Here is a 20,810-nt window from a genome sequence, read left to right on the forward strand (position 1 = left end):
AGTTTGGTATATACATTGTCGTCTGATAGAATAAGTTAGAGGAAATATAAAAATGAATAATAAATTGCAATTAATTTGTGGTAGAAGACCCTAGTGGAGAGTTGGCGAAAAACAAAACCCACCATAGAATATATTATATGTTCGTTAGGTTTAGTTATTTGTGGGTGTAATTAGGCAAAACTTTTCATAATATAGTTTGTCGAATTTTTCAAAATTGTATTTCCGTTTAAAAAAATGATGTTATTTGGCCATAATATGACTTACCATGATACCAATCCAAAAATCAGGTCATTCATGTAATTCACCTAAAAAAACACAAGTTTCTCATATGATTATTATTTATTTGGACTAAAGTTCAAAATTAGAACCGTACAGTTGCTAAAAGAATTGATTATTGTCATAGCTAAACAATATGTTTTGGTCTATATTTAACGATTTCGTCAACAATTAACGGTCAATCACGTTTTAGAGTTCCAAATTGGACCCAAAACGTTTGTGCAAAAACTTATTTGTTCCTACACATTAAACCTGTTAACTTCTGGTCTAGACAATATGTTTTAATCCATATTTAATTCATTAATCAGATCAAAACACACTTAATCGTGAACGTTATAGGCTAATTTTAGATATACATGAACTTGAGGATAATTCTTTCTTATTTTTCTCAGCATGTTGGCATGTTCAAAAAGTAAAAAAAAATATCAGATTGACCATATTCTACCTAGATGTAACATCTAAACATCATGCACATTTATATCACCAAAATCTAATAGTACCAAAATTCCTTTATGCCTACATTAATATGACTAAAAAAATTAAATATCGTGGCGATTTCAATGCCCCTCACCCCATGGAGGGTTTGTATTTAAAGTACTCTTCCTATCCCTCTCTCTTTCTTCTTAGCTCTCTCTCTCTCTCATTGGGTTCACCCAAACACTTCAAATTGCCACTATACATGGCCACCAAGCCAGCCGAGGCCTTCACAATGGAGCTACAGCCATTTGACGCTGCCACGGCCGCGTCCGAGAGGGCCAAATGGCTGCTTAGCTCCCCCGCCCCGCCCGCCCCGTGGAGGCAGGTCTACACCTCCGTCAAGGAGTCTGTGCTGCCCGGATCAAAATCCAGGCAGCAGCCTCGTCGGAGCAAGATTCTAGTCTTCGTAGAAGGCTTGTTTCCGATTCTTAAATGGGGTAGAAACTATAAGGCTACAAAGTTCAAGAATGATCTCCTTGCCGGGTTGACTCTCGCCAGCCTCTGCATCCCACAGGTTTATACTGATGATGTCATTTTATACACATTTTCGAGCTTTGTGCATGTTACATTTTTTTTCCAATTGTATATTAATATGTGTATTTTTTTTTGTAGAGTATTGGATATGCTAATCTAGCCAAGCTTGACCCTCAATATGGATTATGTAAGTGAAAAAAATAACATAATAATCACTTAAATATAAAATATGATCAAATTTTTTTTGGTCTCATAAAGTTTAATTGAAAAAAAAATATTACTACTAAATTTCAATTTATTTTAGTTGGTTTATTTGAGGCTGAAAACAGCATAGTTTTACTAAAATAATTATTTTTATTTTTCTTAATTTATTATTAATGAAATGTTGTCTTGCATATTATTGAAAGAATTTTTTATACTATACATTAAAAAAATTGAAAATTTGTAATTTATTATTCTGTTTTAATCAAACTTTTTAATTTAAATGACTATTATCCCCAAAAAAACATCGTTTTTACTCGAACTAGACTAACGATAAATGACCTCAGACACGAGCGTGGTGCCTCCGTTGATCTACGCCATGATGGGGAGTTCGAGAGAGCTGGCCATCGGCCCAGTGGCCGTCGTCTCGCTGCTCCTCTCCGCCATGGTGTCAAAGGTGGTGGACCCCGCGGCCGACCCGGCATTGTACCGGCGGATAATCTTCACCGTCACCTTTTTCACCGGCGCATTTCAGGCCTTGTTTGGCGTATTCAGGCTGGGATTTCTGATCGATTTTCTCTCGCATGCTGCGGTCATCGGATTCATGGGCGGCGCCGCCATAGTTATTGGACTGCAGCAGCTCAAGGGATTGCTCGGAATCAGCCATTTCACATCTAAAACGGATGTTATATCCGTTTTGGGGGCTGTGGTCGAAGCCCTTCATCACCAAGTAATATTGATTTTTACTTTCTCAAAATTGATATAATTAATTTATTTAGGTGCATGTGGTTAATAGTAGTAGTTTATAACGTTAACTTTGACATATTTTAATTCACGGCGATTCTTTAATTTTTTTCTTGAACCATCTTTCTTGGTAACAGACATACTCCCCCCACCCCATTAATTGTCCACTTTTGTACATCCCTCATTAATCGTTCATTTTCACTTTTAACCATAAATAGTAGTAGATCCGACATTCCACAAACCAATTTCATTCATATTTTATTATAAAACCAATATATAAAAGTTAGACTCATATTCCATTAATTTTTTCAACTAACTGTTTGTTTATATTTCTTACAATCCGTGCCGGAACCAAAGTGGACAAATATTGGGGACGAGGGAGTACAAATTTTTTTTTATAGAATTTCTTAATATATTTTCATACCATTTAATAATTTGCACAATTTAGAATATTTGAAATATAAAATGGACAATTAACGAAAAATTGATATTTCGTAATTTAATATTTCATTTACTGACGCTACTGATTATAATTTGACCAAAATTTGTAATTTAAGTGTCATATTTCATAAATTAAAAAAACGGTACTTATATTATAATTTATGTGGAGTATTAATAACTTTTATATTTCTCAATAACTTCATATGTATTGACAAATTTGTTAAAATATTTTATGCAACAACAGTGGTATCCACTGAACTTCGTCCTCGGCTGTTCGTTTCTGATCTTCATCCTAGCCACCCGTTTCATCGTAAGTTAATCACAATTAGTCTGAAAAAACATCCATTTCTTGACCTAATTTAAAAATGTTTGTAATTAATTAATTAAGGAAAGGTGTTGAAAGTGCAGGGAAGAAGATACAAGAAGGTGTTCTGGTTACCGGCGGTGGCGCCGCTCTTCTCCGTCGTGCTCTCCACCTTCATCGTCTACTTGACAAAGGCCGATAAGCACGGCGTCAAGATCGTCAAACATCTGAAAGGTGGCCTCAATCCCGTCTCGGTTCATCAGCTTGATTTCGGAGCTCAACATGTTGGAGAAGCAGCTAAAATTGGATTGATTTGTGCACTTATAGCTCTCACTGTGAGTCCCTCTTCTCTCGTGCAAAGCATAGTCATTAGTAAAATACTAGGAAAATTGTCTTTTGAAAAACTGAATTACAAATTTATAATCTCTCGTCCCATAAAAATAGACCTATTGGTGCTATATATTATATTTTTTGAAGGGTTAATTGTGTAAAATCACAAAGTTTGATCGTTTAAATAGACCTATCACAAAGTGTAAAATCACAAATGACATGTAAAGTTTTCAAAAATTCTTCAAAAAGTTTTGATTTTAGCATTTTTGTAGTTATTTTTTTAAAAATAGTTTGATTTATTTTTTTACTAAGTCTCAGTTATTACTAAGTCTCAGTTATTTTTTTACTAAGTCTCAGTTACTAAGTCTCAGTTATTGCTGTTGCTGTTGGGAGTCTCAGTATGTATATGTGGTCAGGAAGCTATTGCTGTTGGGAGATCTTTTGCTTCGATTAAAGGGTATCATTTGGATGGGAACAAAGAGATGGTGGCTATGGGATGCATGAACATTGTTGGATCTTTCACTTCTTGTTACACTGCAACTGGTGAGACTTTTAATATTATTAATTTAACTTCACTAATTAAATTTTGGCTTTATGGAGTGGTATTTATTTTGCAAACTTTAATTTTGGCTTTATGGAATAATTTTTATAATTAATTAATACTCCACCTATACATTCATAGGGTATATACTTTATAAATTTTCATTTCTACTAGTTATGATTTGTAGATCATGGGCATTCTATTAATTCTATCCATATCGATAACAAAAATATGAGATGATGTCTCATTTAAGATGTCCACTTATAAAATTCTGACTTTATGATGCAGGTTCGTTTTCTCGAACTGCGGTGAACTTCAGTGCAGGGTGCGAGACTGTAGTATCGAACATTGTGATGTCAATCACAGTGCTAATATCACTGTTGTTATTCACGAAACTATTATACTACACTCCACTTGCTATTTTGGCATCCATAATCTTGTCTGCGTTGCCTGGACTTATAGACATCAATGGAGCTTACAACATATGGAAAGTGGACAAGTTGGATTTCCTCGTTTCTCTCGGCGCCTTCTTTGGCGTCTTGTTCGGCTCCATAGAGATCGGCCTCCTCGTCGCGGTAATCCTTCTCTTTTTCTTGTCGATTTTTCTCTTTGTGTGTTTAATGTCTTATTTAAAGTATACAATTTCTTGAATTACGTTAGTAGATAGGTAGGTAGATAAGAACTTGAATTTTTATGTGTCACTATTTTATAACTACTATAACTTTTAGTATTGTTTTCTTCAATTTTAGGTTTATTATATTCTAATAGTATTATTTTAAGATGATTAACTAAGCTTTATCAATTTTTTATGTTTCCAAATGTTAAGCTGATAATTGGTTATTGGGGCTAATGATTATGATTCTTTATATAATAAGTTTTTTTATTTTTTTTAATATACTATCATAAAATTAATGGTGCGAAGGCATAAAATATAATATTGTGAGACAGAATATTACATCCTGAATTTGATGTGCTTCAAATCACTAGGTATGACCTCTAAATTAACATGTGGAGTATAAAATACTAGAATTATTAGGATTAAATATACTTTTGAAAAATATAGTTTTATTATGTGGCAGTTACTGTGTGCCTTGTGATCTCATTGACCTTGAAAATGATCAAAATTCCAGAAGTGAGAAATGACTCCATACAGTACTAATTAATGTCTTATACAATAAGAGACACCCAAAATTATTGGTAGGGCACATCATTTATTCTACTATGATTTTGGTCTAAATATTTAAATGTGCATAGTAACTAAATTCCACAATAGTCGACTCATACCAATGTCGTGTTGTGTGAGACCAATTTGTTTACTAGTGAATTCTTGAATTGTGACACCACTATAAACGAATATACACCCACTAAATAAAATCCATCAACAACTAAAGAAATGCATATGTTTCCATCAATCATTTCGTGGTATACAGTATTTTTAATCTTATTAAAATGTCTAGGTTCAATGAATTTAAAATTTACAATACATAATTAAGTCGATTATTTTTTGTGTGTGTTATACTTATCATGTTTTAAGTTGGTTTTTGTATTTATTAGTTTATTTTATGCACCTTTCATGCTAAGATTGATTATGTTGCTGTCAGAATTATTACTGTATCCTTTTCGGTAGGGATGTCAATCGGGCCAGCCCACCGGGTTTCGGGCCAACCCTATTCGGGTTGCGGGCCAATCGGGTGCGGGCTAATCGGGTTGTTATTTTTTCGGGTTATAAAAGTTCAGCCCTAACCCTAAAAGCTCGGGTTTCGGGCTAGCCCATCGGGTTAATCGGGTAGCTACCGATAAAATTAACATGCGATCAATCCAATAAATAATGGTGAAAATTAGTTATATTTATAAAATGTAAAATATTTAATTATGATAAATTTGAGATATATGCGTAAACTCAAATATTAACATGATCAAATACTAATATTTGAGATTTATGCAACATAAAACATAAACATCAAGAAATTTTAAAGCATGTTTAGAAATTTAAATATATTTTTTTAGTGAATTTGAAGTTTCTAATTCATTTATCTATTATTATATTAATAAAAACTTAATATATAATTTATATATTTAATATATAAAATGGAAAGTTATTTTTTCAGTAATTTGTATTATAAAATAATCAATGAAGTATCGAATTAGAGTCAAACAAATAGAACAATATAAATTTTATCGGGTTTCCGGGCAAACCCATCGGGTTTTCGGGTCTGGCCCTAACGGGTTGCGGGTTAATCGGGTGCGGGCTAATCGGGCTGTAATTTTATCGGGCTGGAAATTTTCAGCCCTAACCCTATAAATTTGGCGGGCTATTCGGGTCAGCCCACGGGTTGCGGGCTAAACTGACATCCCTACTTTTCGGTGTATTACACTTTTCCGTTCATGCCTTTGAGCATTTTTGAAACTTACATACTTAAAATCAAAAATACATTTTAACTAAGGATATATTTTAATTTCATATCTAAATAAACAATATCTTTATAATGTTAATTGTCTATAGAATCATAAAAAATAGTTTATCTTTGGTTTGTCTTGCATCTTTTAAAATTTAAATAATAAATCATGAAGTTCACGTCACCACATTAATACACACTTGAACCACTATTTGTATGATAAAAAATGATGTTATTAATCGTTCACATCGTCGCCAAAATTTTACATGTGTGCGCGTCAATTCATCGTCGCATTTGTTCAGGGAAAAAGAAGTCATGGGATAGTTGCCAAACAGATTGCCCAATTTTTTTTGATTTTACATTCAATTAATTCAATTCTTATCTAACATTCATTTTTCAAAGACTTATCAAACATTGATCATTAAACAAAACGTACATTTGATTGCATTATTCAAAATCTTGTCCAGGTTCAATGTAACTAGGAATTTTTGTTTCACTTCAAAATTAGTGGTGGAAAGGTAATTAGAAAGTATACTAAAATAAAGAGTTATTTGAGTTTCATCAATGAAGCTAGCTTGATTTTGAAGTGTAACTAAGTCGAAAAATATCCAATCAATGTGTCAGGTGTTCAAGTCGATGTACATAATTATAACCCAAAAATGAAAAAAAAATTATACTACTATTATGGTATTTTTGATAGATTTGTGCAAGTGAGGATTTTCATCAAACGGTGAAACGCCTATGAATATGATTATGTATTTTAGGAGTACATAATTATTGACATTTGGTTATCGTAAAAATAGTTTTCTATTGTAAAATATATATACGTGTGATTATATCAATATTTTTTAAAATTCATTCTTGTATTGCCATTCCCTTTTTTCTTGGAATTGAAAATGACATTTCATTTAGTGGGCAATAATACTGTTGTGTCGAGTGATATTTTTGCCAAGAAACATTATTTTCTGCCCAATGAAACTTCATTTTCTTCTTTTACTTTTTTAATGGTGAAAGTGGTTTTGTAAGTTTGTATTGGTTAGAGAGAATAAAATATCATGTACATAAATGAAGAATTTTTTTAGCATTTTCTAGGATAATTTTAAAGTGAAAATTGATGGTAGGTCCAATAAATTTATATGTAAAATTTTGTTCGAATTAAAGCTGTCAAAATTGCTCCATACTAATTTAACTTTTGGAAAGGGGCGGAACTAGTATTTAAAAATAGTTAAACAGAAATGTGATCTGTTGCTAACTTTCTTAAATTGCTACTCATTCATCAACGCAATGTAGTAAAAATATCAATATAATCACGTTGAAATGTCAACACAAACTTAGTTAATATTTTATTACATTGTGTTGACAATGATATTTAAAATGTCAACACAAATTAAACTTATATCATTTCAAAACTTGATATGTTTAGAGTAACTAGAAATTAGATTATTTTCCTACTGCACGATTGTTGCCAAACAAGCGACCCTTTTGTATATAATTAATAAATTAATTCTTTTTATGTATTAATTTAACTGGATGCAGGTGGGAATTTCATTTGGGAAGATAATTTTGTTGTCGATTAAACCTAGTACAGAAGAACTAGGTAGATTACCAGGAACAGATATTTTCTGCAGTATTAATCAATTTCCTGTCGCCACCAAAATACCAGGCATCATCATTATTCAAATTAATTCTGGAACATTATGCTTTGCAAATGCTAATTTCATTCGAGAAAGGTCAATATTTTTATTTTATTTTTCGGTTTCAAATTAAAGATATTATCATCACAATATTTATATTAATTTTTCTGGTCTCATTTCAGGATTTTGAAGTGGTTGTCTGATGAAAACGAGATCAAAGAAAGTAATAAAGCAGGAGTTCGTGTCATGATCCTCGACATGACTAGTAAGTTGTGTCTTATGCTACTATCATTCACTATTTTTAATTAGGGAATTGGTTATATATCGAATTTTGCCACGAACTTAAAACTTGATCGTAAAAATGTGTACTATCAACTTTGATTATGTTTGAGATTTTGCACAAAGTTGAACCATATGTGCCTCATCGAATAATCTAGGTGGACTAATAGGGAAAAACAAAGATGATGTTTCGAACATCTGGAAACAAGTTGTTTCATGCAAACATTACGATTAAACCTCGTCCCAAATAAAATTAGGGTTCTCATCCGAACTTTTTCTTGTTCTTAGTTGAATTGGGATTCGTAATATTATTTATTTTGGATTCTATATTATTTTCAACACATGTTTGTACTCATAGCAATTTTTAATTTGAGATTAGTGTAACATTTTTGTATCGTTTATGACAGATGTGATGAACGTCGATACCACCGGAATTCATGCTATGGAGGAACTGCACAAGAAACTGATTTCTCGAGGGATAGAGGTAAGACAAAAATATTTGAAATAATGCCCTTTTTTCAGATTATATAATCACTATCAAAACTAGGTTCTACGTTTATATTTTAGTGTAAGAGGTGTCGTGTCTTTAATATTATAATAAGGTTGTTTTTTCTTCTTGTATTACATAATATAGTTAGCGGTGGCGAATCCAAGATGGGAAATGATTTCCAAAATGAAGGCTGCAAAAGTAGTCGAAAAAATGGGATCAGATTGGATTTTCCAAAGCGTAGGTGATGCAGTGGAGGCATCTCTTCGTCGCAAAATGAATGTGAATGGCTTGTACGCTTGTTAAATTTATCAATATAGTGTGAACTATTGCAATAAGATGAACTTGTGATAATCTTAACATCAAGATTTTGATTCTATGTATTTGTTGTTGTTATATAATTGCATAAGTAATTTTGTTGTGTATGAATGTATAATGATGTCATTATTTAAAGCTGTATGGGAACCTAATTTTTTTCTTAGAATCGGCCGGAAATTTTAGTGTATAATGATGTGGTAGGCAATTTGTTAGTTATAATGGATCGGAACTAGAAATGCTATCAATAAATTTCGATTATTCTAATTATAAATTATTTTCTTTTGTAGAATGCTTTACAATAACCTACTTTTATCGATTTATCCCCAGTTTTTTCTTAGTATAATAATTTAACTTTATAGGAGGTTTACATTTTATGTCAATAGATTAGGACCTACTTTTAAAACACTAGTGATGTAGTCACTAGATGCTGAAATTAAATTTTTTTAGTATATTGACTCCTAATATCATACCCTCTCCATTTTACAATATGAGTCTTATTTAATTATGACATGAATTTTAAGAAATGTAAAGAAAAACTGAATAAGTTAGTGGAATGTGGACTTACCTACCATTTGTGGAAAAAGTGAAATATGACTCTTATTGTGAGACAGACCAAAATGGCAAAACATGACCCTTATTCTGGGACGGAGGGAATAGAACTTTTAAAAATTGGGTTTTTCCCACGAACTTTAATTTGGCAAATAATATCGTGAACTTTTACCCGTGTTTGTTATTTCCCAGCAACGCAAAAGTTCCGACTATATTAATGGATTGAAGAACAATTTTGGAAGGTGTGCTTCAAGAAAAATTATCCTCGAAAATTGAAGAACTTGAAGCTCTGGAAGTTGTTGTTGCGAAATTACGAAAAAAAAATCAATACCATAATATTATTCGGAAATTTTTTTGCTAGTGGAAAATACTAACAAACTTGGGTAAAAATTCGTGATATTGGAAAAAATTCAACTTTTTAAAAGTTTTATAATATTTAGCCAATATCTCTTTTTTTTACTTGGATGTTGGAATTTAATAGAAAAACTTAATCCATTGCTGAAATATTTACAAAAAATAATTAAAATATTCACAATTATTAGTACAACTGAATGGTAATTGGTTCTCTTAACTGAAAAAATACAACCGCCGCCTCTTTCAATCGGAAACACCATCGGAGAAAAAATGGGGGCGGAGGCCGAGAATAATCAGCAAGCACCAACACCTGCGACAAATCCGAGCCCCAATCCCATCACAGAAGCTCAATTCGCCGCCTGGAAACGCCGAAAGGTCCGATCCCTAAATTTCTTCTGTTTATGGTTTCCCTTTCACTTTCATCGTTTTTTGGTAGAATTTCGTTATGTCTCAGCTGTTTCGTATATGTATATGTCAATTGGTGAAATTTGAAAAAAAAAAACTAGGAAATTCTAGGTTTACTGCTGCGGATTTTGTGATTGAAGGATCCTTTTGGGGTATACTGTAGCTTTTCTAAATTTAATTTGTGAGAATTTGTTTATGAATGGATATAGTTTTGTTTGGGTTTTGAATTGGGATTTGATCTCCTAGGCTTGGGAAGTACGTATTACCTTTTATTGAATTTATTCTGTTGGTTGAGCAAATTTTCATGTTGCTTGCTTGAGATGAAGTGTTGGTCATAGAATCATAGTTTGTTCGAAGCTCAGAAACCATGGAATTCTCGAGAATGGCTTAGTAAAAGGATCGAATAATCCTCGTAGCAACACATCTAACAACTTAAGAGTTAGCCATTTGATCGAACATATGGAGGTCGATCAGCATTCGGCAACTGAAATGGGTTTCAGGTGCTGGATTCGGAACACCATGGAATTCTCGAGAATAGCTTAGTAAAAGAATCGAAATAATCCTCGTAGCAATACATTGAACACCTAGAGAGTTTGGCATTTGGTCGAACATATGGAGGTTGTGCAGCGTTAGGCAGCCGAAAAGGGTTTTGGCTGCTGGATTCAGAACGGCAAACAGCAAGTATTCATCGTGGACAGAAACAATTCAGCACGCTGGTATTTCTGCATGTGGGGTCTTTTGCCGCACACAAGCAAGGACAGAGCACCTAGGTAAGAATTTTTATCGAGCAATTCACTTATACACTCGGTAATAGGTAGAACTGGAAACTCCGGCCTGAATTTCTCAAGCCGCTGCTTGGTATGGCTTGCTGTCGGCAGGAGGAGACGGGAAGCGAATTGAACTTGTAGGATTTGACTGATAACTTAGAATTAATTGAATAGGAATGGGTTAAGTATATGAATGAAATGTATGAAATGTTTGTTCGTGAATTTCGAATACCTATCTTCAAGCCTGCATTCTTTCAAAACCACATTTCCAATGCCATGCCTAGTTCGGCCCAACGAACACGTTGCATGCACACCCCGGCCCATTGTGGAGTGATCACAACGCTATCGTCGCCGGCTTCAAACTCCTACTTTTTATGAAGCTTTCTTCTTCTTTTTGAAGCCCACTCAAGACTTCGGTGCACTCCATTTGGCCTCTTCTCGAACATTGTTTCATGGTTGAGGCAAGAATCACATCATATATGAAAAAAGTTGGTTATTAAACTTGTGCTAATTTGTGCTAAACGTTGTATATTCTCTTCCATTCTGCAAAATCTACTGTTTCAAGTTTGAGTTTAATCATATGAGATGGAGAGAACAGTAATTGAAGAACATGAGATACTTCTCTCAATGCACTAATGATGTTCTGCCTGCTGGAGTAACGATGATCTCTATCACAAAATCGTTTAGTTGTTAGACTCAGTGTGACGTGCTGTAGCGCAGTGAGGATCATGTATGTGTAGAAATGTTAAAATAGATTTCTGAAGTAGAATAATCAAGTAAGATTCATTTTATGATAAACTTTTGTTGTCTGTTTCAATAGACATCTGCTTCAATTTTTCCGTTCTGCTAACTAATGTAGGCTTCAGATGGTAAAAAAGAACTTATTCTGGCAAAATGTAGTGAGTTGGTTTGTTCATGTTGTCTGAATTTCCCCTGAACATGAATGGAACTATTGATTATTTTCACTTCCTCTCTGTGATCTTGAAGAACGAATTATGAAAACTATTGGGTTGTATCAGATGTTGTTTAGTTTAGATTCGAACTTCTGGTTTTAGGTCAATGGAAGTATATGTAGTTTGTTTATGGTAAAGCGTCTCTCCCGCGTAGAGTGCTAGTTATCAAGCCTTGCATGATCGACAAGTATGCTAACGAGGGGGCTATGGGAGTTGTGAATCTTTCTTCTCATTTGATTTAGGAGTAAAACTTTGATGGTTGAGGCTCCATACATATGTCACGTGGTATGTCTGGTCGGTCATAATTGCAGAAATCTCAAATTGTAGAAATCTCTCTCTATCTGAAGAGTTATGCAATTGTAATTGGATAAAAATACCAAAAAGCAATGTGTAAATTTTACTTTTGATTTAGATATCTTAAAGTGGCTTGATATCTTTTCTTGTACAGGATGCCGATGCTGATGCCATAAAATTGGCAGCTGCAAGGAAGCGTGAGGAGGATATAGCAGCAGGGGTGGTTCAGATGAACGGCCGTGAACTCTTTGAGCGGGAACCATGGGTTTTCAATGACACAAATTACTAAGGTTGGTTTTATTGGTTTACACATCTCTTACTTAACTTTGGAGACAGTCAATTTTGCTAATTTTTTGCTATTTTTTACCATTTTTTGTAGGAAAATCATTGGTCTTGTAAGATGGTGTATTTGCATGGTTGCAAAATCCAAACGATGGGATTTTGTGTTGGAGAAAAATCTATATATTATACTGAAACAAAGTTGTATCTCAGATTATATTGTATGCGTCAAATTTGAGTTTGCAGTATATGTGAAGTTTGTTACTCTTTTTTATTTTATGGCTTAATGTGACATGTTAATGATCAAAAGTTTAAGATTAATAGCTTCTTTCTTCGATATTTACATAAGGTGATATAATTAGGGGTGAGGATTCGGATTTTGGATTGGATTTTTGGATAATCCGAACTGATCTCGAAATCCTATTTTAAGAGAATATAAATTTGAAATATTCGTGTATCCAAAAGATTTATATCTATAACTGAACCTTACTGAAAAAATCCAAAATTCCATTTTTTTATTACAATAAATATTAGGTTAGAATTAATTTTGAAATTTCGAAGTACAATATATCAATATCCAACTATTTATTAACATGATATTATAATCCAATCGGTCCTAAAATTTTAGGACCGACCCCACATATATTCATATATATCAATATTCAAATTTCCAACACAAACATTTCCATGTCAATTTAGGTCAAATATCTACATGATTGTGCAAGCGTTGGGGTTATCATCACTAAACATGAGAGCGTACTTCTCCTCGACCGGGTTGAGGGTGCCGACCCGGGCTCATCGGTTCCACGCACGTGATTGGTCGGGGCCTTCTTATCGTAGACGCCACTAGCATAAGGATGAGCAATGAGTCCGTACGGAACATATGGCCACGGCTCACGCTTCTTCCCCATCGACTTTGCTTCTTCAACACCTTTTTCGCATCCACAAATCCGTACACTATCGCCTTTTGTTGTTTCCAGTCCACCTTCACTGATTTTGCTCCTGCAACAATATTTTTTTTAACAACAAGAATGCGATATCTAACATCGAGTAAGAGCATCCACAATGAGTCAGGAAAAAAAAGGAGCGCATGTAAGAGATGGCTAAGAGCCATGGGTTGCGGATGCCCTAAGTACTAGAAAGTTCGAAAGACGGATAGACAGACTCTTTTAGACTGAAATGAACGAACTAGCAAGGAAAGGTGAATAAGTTTTTTTACTTAACAACGTATAAAATTATAAATTAACAACGTAAATTAAAAAAAATCCAAAACAATGTCTTCTTATGCCCTACAAATCGAGGGCGGCCATGTTGTTTTCGATTGGCCCTAAGTGAAAATTAGGCCCTCTTAGTAGTATGGTGGTTGCACACACGTAATTAGAGACGTTGCGTGTATGCAACCAAAAAACAATTTCTAGAACTCAAATGTCGCGAATGATAATAACAACTTATAAAGTCGAAAGCATGACAAAAATTTCTTAAAATAAACTGCGAATTTACCTTTCATGCCGGAGAGGACATTCTTGACTCTCTCTCCACAGCCTTCGCAATCCATTCGGACTTTGAGATCAACGGTGTTGAGCTGCTTTCTCTTCTTCCTCTTTCTGCTGCTTATCAAATCAGCTATGTAATCAAATGTTCCTTCAACTCCCATTTTTCTTCTTAGTCTCTTACAACCTCAAATCTTTAACTTAGTTTTTGATATGTCCAAAAACAAGATTTTTAGAAGGATTTTCGAGATTGGGTGTCAAAATTGTTTTGGATGAAATAGTGCAGATTTTTCTGTTGATGAAAGTGGAGTTATCTTGCATGCCTTTATATAGGATTTTAGAAGCCATGTAAATGTGCCTTTTTTATTAAAAAAATGTATAATCTAAAGTTGGAGATTTGGCCTACGTTCTAAGTCACCAGATTCTTCCATTTATTATTATGTTTTTATCACATATTTTATTTTATTGTGAATATTTATCGTTTGATCTTTATTATAGTAATATCGTTTTGCATGGGATGGGTATTATGCATTGCAAGAAGTGTTTTGCTAGTATGTTAGTCTTCCTTCATTATCAATCATGTGGCCATGAAGATTTTCATGTTGCATATATATTTTTATACAGTTAAGTATTTTGCATTGACGTGGTACAAAATGTTCAAGCCAAAAAGATGGTGAGCTAGCAGTACAGAAGCAGTTCAGAATGTAAACAGCAACCAAATGTAACAAAATAAAAAATCCTATCTAAAATCAATGCCGAAACAGCATATATTTCAATACTCCATAATCACCTTTTGAATCGACGTCAGGTTGCAACTTGCAAGTAAGATTTGCATAATTTTGGTAGTATCTGTGGATTTAGTAGAACATAAAATTTATAAGATATAGAAAACCAAAAAAAAAATAAACAAAAAAGGTTTTCATCTCATACACGTATATACAGTATATAATAAAAAATATTACAAATTCGACAAAAAAATTTCAAAATAAAATGGTAAGAATCTAATGGGGCTTGACTCCCTTAGCCACGAAGGAATATTAGATGGTTTTACTTCACCATCATAAAAAGAAAAAGAATGTTCTTGATCGTAGATTCGTATCACAACTCTTTTCCTCTGCCACGCGGGTGCTGGATCGCCACGCCATGTGGCAATCCGTGATGATCGAACGGCTACGAGATGAGGACCATCTTTGTATAGGGCAGTGAGGATATATAAAAGGAAAAAAAGGCAATATGCTCCTAGTATCAATTTGTGTTGTATTTTGCTTTGTACAAATTGTCACGTTTAAATAATTCACATCAACTTACATGCTTGAACTAATGATTCGTGTGAATGTATTTGGGTGATATATACAAGAGTTGATTGTAATGATGTTGAAGAGATGAATATTCAAGGGGTTGATAAGATATAATCATATAATGATGATACATATGATTAGAAAGATATGATGTGTGATTGAATAAAGTGATAATAGTAAAAATTTAAGTTTGAAATGGAAACAAACATCCACTTAGTTTCCCATTTGAGGAAATGATACACAATTATGGATCAAAATATTCATGCATTAACACTACCCCACTTTAGAACATTAGGGTATGGGAATCAAATTCCACACCCTTTGTACTTGAAAAAGAAACATTTCTAGCCACAATAGGAAAGTTTCAAGACTTTGCATCTTATCAATTACCCACCCGATCCCCAATTTTCAAGCAGTGGCGGATCCAGAACATAATTTCGAAGAAGGCTTGTTGATTAGGTAGAAATGATTTGCGGTATGAAAGGAACAACAACATAGGGAGAAGATTTTTTTTTGCTTTCCTAAGGGGTAAATTTGTAATTTAACAATGTCAATTTAAGGAAAATCTCAAAACGGTGTCGTTTAGATGTCTTCTTAAAAAAAGATAAAAAAAAGTATGCGAATCGATGACATGGCGTTTCCGGCCAACTCTAACGGAAAACTAGGCCCTCCTAGCGGCGCTGATTTTGAGCGCACGCATTGATGATTGACAAAAGGACAAGCCTCGGCCGCGTCCACCGACCAACGAGGTCGATCTCGATGCTAATGGAAAGCAAGTTGATAAGGCAAGTAGTGGTGAAAATGGAATGGAATAACCTTTTTTTCAAAATTTGTGACTAAGATTGCATAGATAAAAGGCCAGATTCTTAAATTATATAAGTCGCATATGCAATCCACAGAAACAGCAACAAACTCGTCGTCGAACAGAACTCGTACTGGTAGGCACTAGGCAGAGGAGAAGCCGAGGAGGGTTTCGCAGGAGCCCTACCGGCAAGAGCAGGTGGTACAGCACGTCCACGCGGGCTCTGCTGCTGCTGGTTCGTTGGTAGGGGATTTGGCGACTCGTCGCCTGAAGAAGGTGGTAGATGAAGTCCGTCACCATTTTCTCCGACATCGCGACCTATTAAAACACCACAAGTTCGCAAGAACACCGCATAAACACCTCAGAATAATGTAACGAATACAACTACAAATCTATGAACTAATCTCTTTCATTTAACACATAATCTTTAAGAAAAAGTCAAAACAAGATTACTTACAATCGGAGACGGACCAGCCCAACTTCGTCTTCTCCCAATCAAAAACGAGGCGGTAGCCCATCAGAAAATTTTCTGCAGGGGAAATAAAGCACAAAATGAACAAAAGTTTAGTCAAATTTTGATCAGTCCCATAAGGTTTGAAAGGAATATTAAATCACGAAGTTTGGTCAAATTTCTGCAGTGAATGGAGTTTCATTTATTATACCATCGGGACAGTGTAGGTTGCTTTATAGTCGAGCAATTAGAATGAGTAGGACGAGAAAGAAGTAGAGTACTCACGTCCAATGATACCGATATCTTCATCAATCCGTTGTATACCTAAGCAATAAAATTCTCCCTGCATAAACATTTCCCATTGACAAATTAGATTGATACAATTATCATTAGCCATAAAAAGAAAAGAAAAAAACATGAATTCATCACTTGAGAAGTAGCACATAGTATTATCTAGGATCGATTCCGATCTTGAAGAGACATATTGGAGATTCGAATATATAAATTGGAACGTTGAATTCGTAATTTTATAAAAATAAATCACCAAACCATAAAGGGAAATCCCATTGTTACTCCGACCACAAAATTAGATGTAATCAATAACCAATTATCATATGATTGCACTTATGTGGCATGATTTGAACTTACAGTAAATAAATGCTCCTAAAAGAGAAAGCTTGGTGAAGAAATGTTGGAGGAATGGCGAGATAACTTAATGCAATCAAACAGTTATGAAACATGGTAAAAAAATCGAAACTTTGAAACTAATTGTGATAGCCAAGAAGCACAAAATCATAACAAACTCTTCAAATGATTTGATTAGTAGATTAGAATCCGAGAAGTTTACATTTCGTTGTTTAACATGAATGTGATAGGAGATATGAAGATGCACCTGATCATCCACAATGTGGAACAGGGGATTGTCGACTTCAAAGCTCTGGTTAGTGGCGAAAACAAGTTTCACGCGGGGAATATTTGACATGTCGAGCAAACTAAAGAGAGAGCAAGTTAATGAAGCCATAGTTGCAAAAACTAGGAAAGATGTCGAATTAAGTAGCTTTACCTAGCCTTATAACAGCTATCAAAATTTTGTACGGTGATCCGCGTTGCATTAACTTGTCCGTGAAACTGAGCAATAAGAAACTCTTTAGAAAACCAAGAGAATCGAAACCAAGAAGTTGAACAAAATACATAAACAGTTGAGAGGGTGAGAACCTCAGAAACGATTTGTTCATAGATTTTGCTGGGAAGATATGTGAATGATGAGCCCGTATCAACTTGCGCTTGGTAGCCCGTTTGCATTAGACAGGAACTCCCGATACAATAATTTTCAATGTCAACAAGGTAAGCCGAGCTACAAGATACATCCAAAATCATTAGAGAAGACAAGCGCACGATTTTTTCATTCCAAAATCAATAACATACCTATATCCTTTTAGATGAACAAAAGAAGTCGATCTTTGAGATGTCGGCCCTTGGTCACCTAGGTAGAGTCTACCAGAGTAGCTCTTATCGTAGCAAAACGAGAACGAATGAGGAATGAGGCCCGACTTTGCAAGCAAACTTGGAACTGAAAGATCTCCTGGCCCTAATCCCATTAGACCGTCGGGAGCAATTCCATTCAAATACGCACCAGTTTGTTTGCTGCCACATCTGCAACCAAGAAAAGATCATTAAAAATCAAATCTTTATCGATAACAGTGTCAATTAGGACTCGATGCGTACCCTACAACTACGGGAGCATGGACAGAGCTTTGCGGTTTACTCCCTCCGACTGAGGAAAGATGCAACTGATCCTCGAAAAGGTATCCAGAGCTTGACGTGTCGTCGGACAAGTACCGGACTGTATATGGGCAACGGCCGTTTGGGGCATCGCAGTTAGGCCCCATTTCACAGAGTGCGTGGCTGCAAGGTACGTGCTTGCTGGTGTTCGAACGCGACGGGCTGTACTCACCTAGCTCCTTATCCTGCATAATAGATGCCCCAAAACACAAGGGAGCACCTGCGAATCAATTACTCGAGCATTAACTGCTAAACCTGCTATCAGTTACCAGTCGTAGTTCATAGTCCGAAATCTAAAACTTGGGCCTTGCTCTCGCACATTAGCAACATTAGGAAAAAAATCAAGAACTAAAGATATAATATCAGTTCAGGTTTCTTTCAATAAATTATGTGGATAATGGATACCGTACCAGCATGTTATAGTAACTTAATGAGAGCGGAGCACACTCGACACAATCGCAAGGAACCCAAAGCATATCACTTCCGGTGTCCAAAGCAATGAGGAAAGAATTATTTGGCATCCCGATATCAATCCACGTGTAGTGCAGCCTGGATCCAAAATGTCAAATTTTACGAAAGTTAGAGATGGATATGACACGTGGAAAAGCAGGAGCTGAAAAAATAAATAGCAATCACGCCATCATATGTCAAATTACGGGAAAAGCAAAAGCTCATTAAGGTAATGCACGTGGTGATAGTTCCGGATTTCAGGAAACAATCGTATAAAACATTAGGAAACAAAGAGTGCTACGTCATGAACACATTAGGAAACAAAGAGTTCTAGTTTGTATTGTAGCGCGCTGTAGAAGGCAGTGGCTTCACGACGTTTCCCTAATTCATTACCACATTATGAAATGAGACGACAAAGTCAGACGTAATCTTTAACTTTTCCGATTTTCCGATTCTATACATACAGCAAACGACATATCTGATAACAACAAAGATTCACTTTTTGCTTTACACAAATGGAAAATCTGGCAGAATTCGCGGGTATGATACACATGGCCACACAGCAGTCGTGCTCCTATGATCATTCTCGTGTCCGAAGGTTACGTGATTGCATCATCTCCATTAGTTTTGAGCATTTCTACCAAAGGGATTCAAAGAAGAATCAAAGGGCACAAATACCTTTGGATTGTGTAGGGTATAACAGTACTACTTCTCAAATCTTTTTTAAAAAGTGCCATCATTTCTCACTTTTTCTTTTTTATTTTCTTCTCTTTCACTTAGATAATTAACCTAACAAAATCATTTCTATGAATCTTGTAAATCTCACTCTACAAAAGATCTATGAACACATTATTCTACTTCCTAAAAATCAAACTAAAAAATTCTTTAAGTTTACATTTTCACACATAATCTCAAAAAAGCACCGAGCAGAAATACTACAAACCACAATCATAAAAAATAGAAAAACAAAGAAAATGAAATCCCCATTTCCACCAAACAAAAACACATACAGTTTCAGTTATCAACACATTCTTCTACTTCCCAAAAATCAAATAAAAAAATCTTTAATTTTACATTTGAACATCTAATCCAAAAAATGGACAGAACAGAAACACTACAAACCACAATCATGAAAAAAATTCTGAAAAAAAAAATCCCCATTTCAACCAAACAAGAACACACAGTACAACAACATCAAAATGCAGCATCACTACCTCAGCAAACATAAAAAACACTAAATCCCTCTTAACCCAACAAGAGAAACAACAACCAAACCCCACATTTTCCAAAACAAACATTCACAAAATCAAGACTTTCAAAAAGTGTAAAAAAAAAAGCACATACCAACCCATGTCATTGCCATAATTAAAGGTATCTCCGCCTTGTGAGCCAACAAAGACCTGATTTTGAGTCCCAAGTGTCAATCTTTGCCGCTTCAAATCACTCTCCAGCAGCACCTTCATGTGCTCCACCCTCTTCCCCTCCGGCCACGCCGCCGCCTCCCCCTCTCCACCTCCGCCCCTCCGCACCTCGTCGGAGAACCGGTGAATCAGCCGCGAGGAGTAGACGTGCGCCGCCGCAGCAGCATAGGCGTCGACGGCGAAAAGCATCACCAAAATTGCACCGAAAAAGCTGGTTTTTTCCATGGAGAAGAAATGCAGGTGGGGATTCGTCTTTCTCTGCAGCGAAATTGATTTTGGGGGAAATGGTATAAAGGTAAAGTTGTTGGGTTGGGATGAGCAGAGGGAGTTTGGATTGATGTGAGTAAATGTGATTACACGAGAGTTTTTCTGAGTAGTGTGGAGAGTTCTTTCTTTTCTTGGATTAAAGATTTATGGACCTTTTTTTTAATGTTTTTTCTTACAATGATTCTGCAAAGTGTGCCAAGTGTCAATCTTTTTATTTCTTGAGCTCCTAATTTTGCCTTTTGTATTGTTTTTGTACAATTTTATTTTTAAATTTTTTTTACATCTATCAAGTGGAAAGATAAATTGACAAGATATATTTTTAGAAAATAACTCTATCTTCTTAAAA

The 20,810-nt window shown here is 34.8% G+C and overlaps 2 protein-coding genes, 2 long non-coding RNA genes and 1 pseudogene across 7 annotated transcripts; 2 read left to right on the forward strand and 3 right to left on the reverse strand.

The window, feature by feature from the left end:
- Positions 1 to 895: 895 nt before the first annotated feature.
- LOC121762490 (low affinity sulfate transporter 3-like) lies at positions 896 to 9,065 on the forward strand. Of its 4 annotated transcripts, none has more exons than XM_042158374.1 (11): positions 896 to 1,267; positions 1,366 to 1,414; positions 1,776 to 2,158; positions 2,858 to 2,923; positions 3,007 to 3,252; positions 3,619 to 3,790; positions 4,077 to 4,363; positions 7,721 to 7,914; positions 8,001 to 8,083; positions 8,505 to 8,581; positions 8,732 to 9,065. In XM_042158374.1, exons 1-11 carry the CDS (start codon positions 956 to 958, stop codon positions 8,888 to 8,890), a joined length of 2,028 nt encoding a protein of 675 aa, XP_042014308.1. In that variant the 5' UTR covers positions 896 to 955; the 3' UTR covers positions 8,891 to 9,065. The 4 variants fall into 4 exon arrangements, with proteins under 4 accessions (XP_042014308.1, XP_042014310.1, XP_042014309.1 ...); XM_042158376.1 differs by having other exon boundaries at positions 897 to 1,267; positions 3,664 to 3,790; XM_042158375.1 differs by having other exon boundaries at positions 897 to 1,267; positions 3,022 to 3,252.
- On the reverse strand, positions 2,746 to 3,194 carry LOC121762491. The gene is made up of 2 exons (XR_006042227.1): positions 3,053 to 3,194; positions 2,746 to 2,967 (listed from the first exon to the last, which is right to left on the reverse strand). It is a non-coding gene; the product is annotated as an uncharacterized LOC121762491 (long non-coding RNA).
- Positions 9,066 to 9,987: 922 nt separating the features above from the next.
- LOC121760251 lies at positions 9,988 to 12,824 on the forward strand. Its single transcript, XR_006041860.1, has 3 exons — positions 9,988 to 10,180; positions 12,379 to 12,514; positions 12,604 to 12,824. It is a non-coding gene; the product is annotated as an uncharacterized LOC121760251 (long non-coding RNA).
- Positions 12,825 to 12,993: 169 nt separating this feature from the next.
- LOC121761074 lies at positions 12,994 to 14,325 on the reverse strand (annotated as a pseudogene).
- A 1,489-nt stretch (positions 14,326 to 15,814) lies between these two features.
- LOC121763057 (aspartic proteinase-like protein 1) lies at positions 15,815 to 20,608 on the reverse strand. The gene is made up of 10 exons (XM_042159110.1): positions 20,121 to 20,608; positions 18,737 to 18,875; positions 18,270 to 18,511; positions 17,970 to 18,197; positions 17,760 to 17,898; positions 17,608 to 17,672; positions 17,437 to 17,536; positions 16,830 to 16,887; positions 16,551 to 16,622; positions 15,815 to 16,411 (listed from the first exon to the last, which is right to left on the reverse strand). The coding sequence occupies exons 1-10, from the start codon at positions 20,420 to 20,422 to the stop codon at positions 16,158 to 16,160; spliced, it is 1,599 nt and encodes a 532-aa protein (XP_042015044.1). The 5' UTR covers positions 20,423 to 20,608; the 3' UTR covers positions 15,815 to 16,157.
- Between the last annotated feature and the right edge of the window lie 202 nt (positions 20,609 to 20,810).

Source organism: Salvia splendens, chromosome 13, assembly GCF_004379255.2.
Source record: "Salvia splendens isolate huo1 chromosome 13, SspV2, whole genome shotgun sequence".
Taxonomy (NCBI): domain Eukaryota; kingdom Viridiplantae; phylum Streptophyta; class Magnoliopsida; order Lamiales; family Lamiaceae; genus Salvia; species Salvia splendens.

Coding starts and splice junctions, on each gene's coding strand:
- LOC121762490 (XM_042158374.1), top strand. CDS start 956: ATGGCCACCAAGCCAGCCGAGGCCTTCACAATGGAGCTACAGCCATTT. Junction 1,268..1,365: donor CCAGCCTCTGCATCCCACAG/GTTTATACTGAT, acceptor TTTTTTTTGTAG/AGTATTGGATATGCTAATCT. Junction 7,915..8,000: donor GCTAATTTCATTCGAGAAAG/GTCAATATTTTT, acceptor GTCTCATTTCAG/GATTTTGAAGTGGTTGTCTG.
- LOC121763057 (XM_042159110.1), bottom strand. CDS start 20,422: ATGGAAAAAACCAGCTTTTTCGGTGCAATTTTGGTGATGCTTTTCGCC. Junction 18,198..18,269: donor CATGCTCCCGTAGTTGTAGG/GTACGCATCGAG, acceptor TCTTGGTTGCAG/ATGTGGCAGCAAACAAACTG. Junction 16,412..16,550: donor GGGCTGGTCCGTCTCCGATT/GTAAGTAATCTT, acceptor GTGTTTTAATAG/GTCGCGATGTCGGAGAAAAT.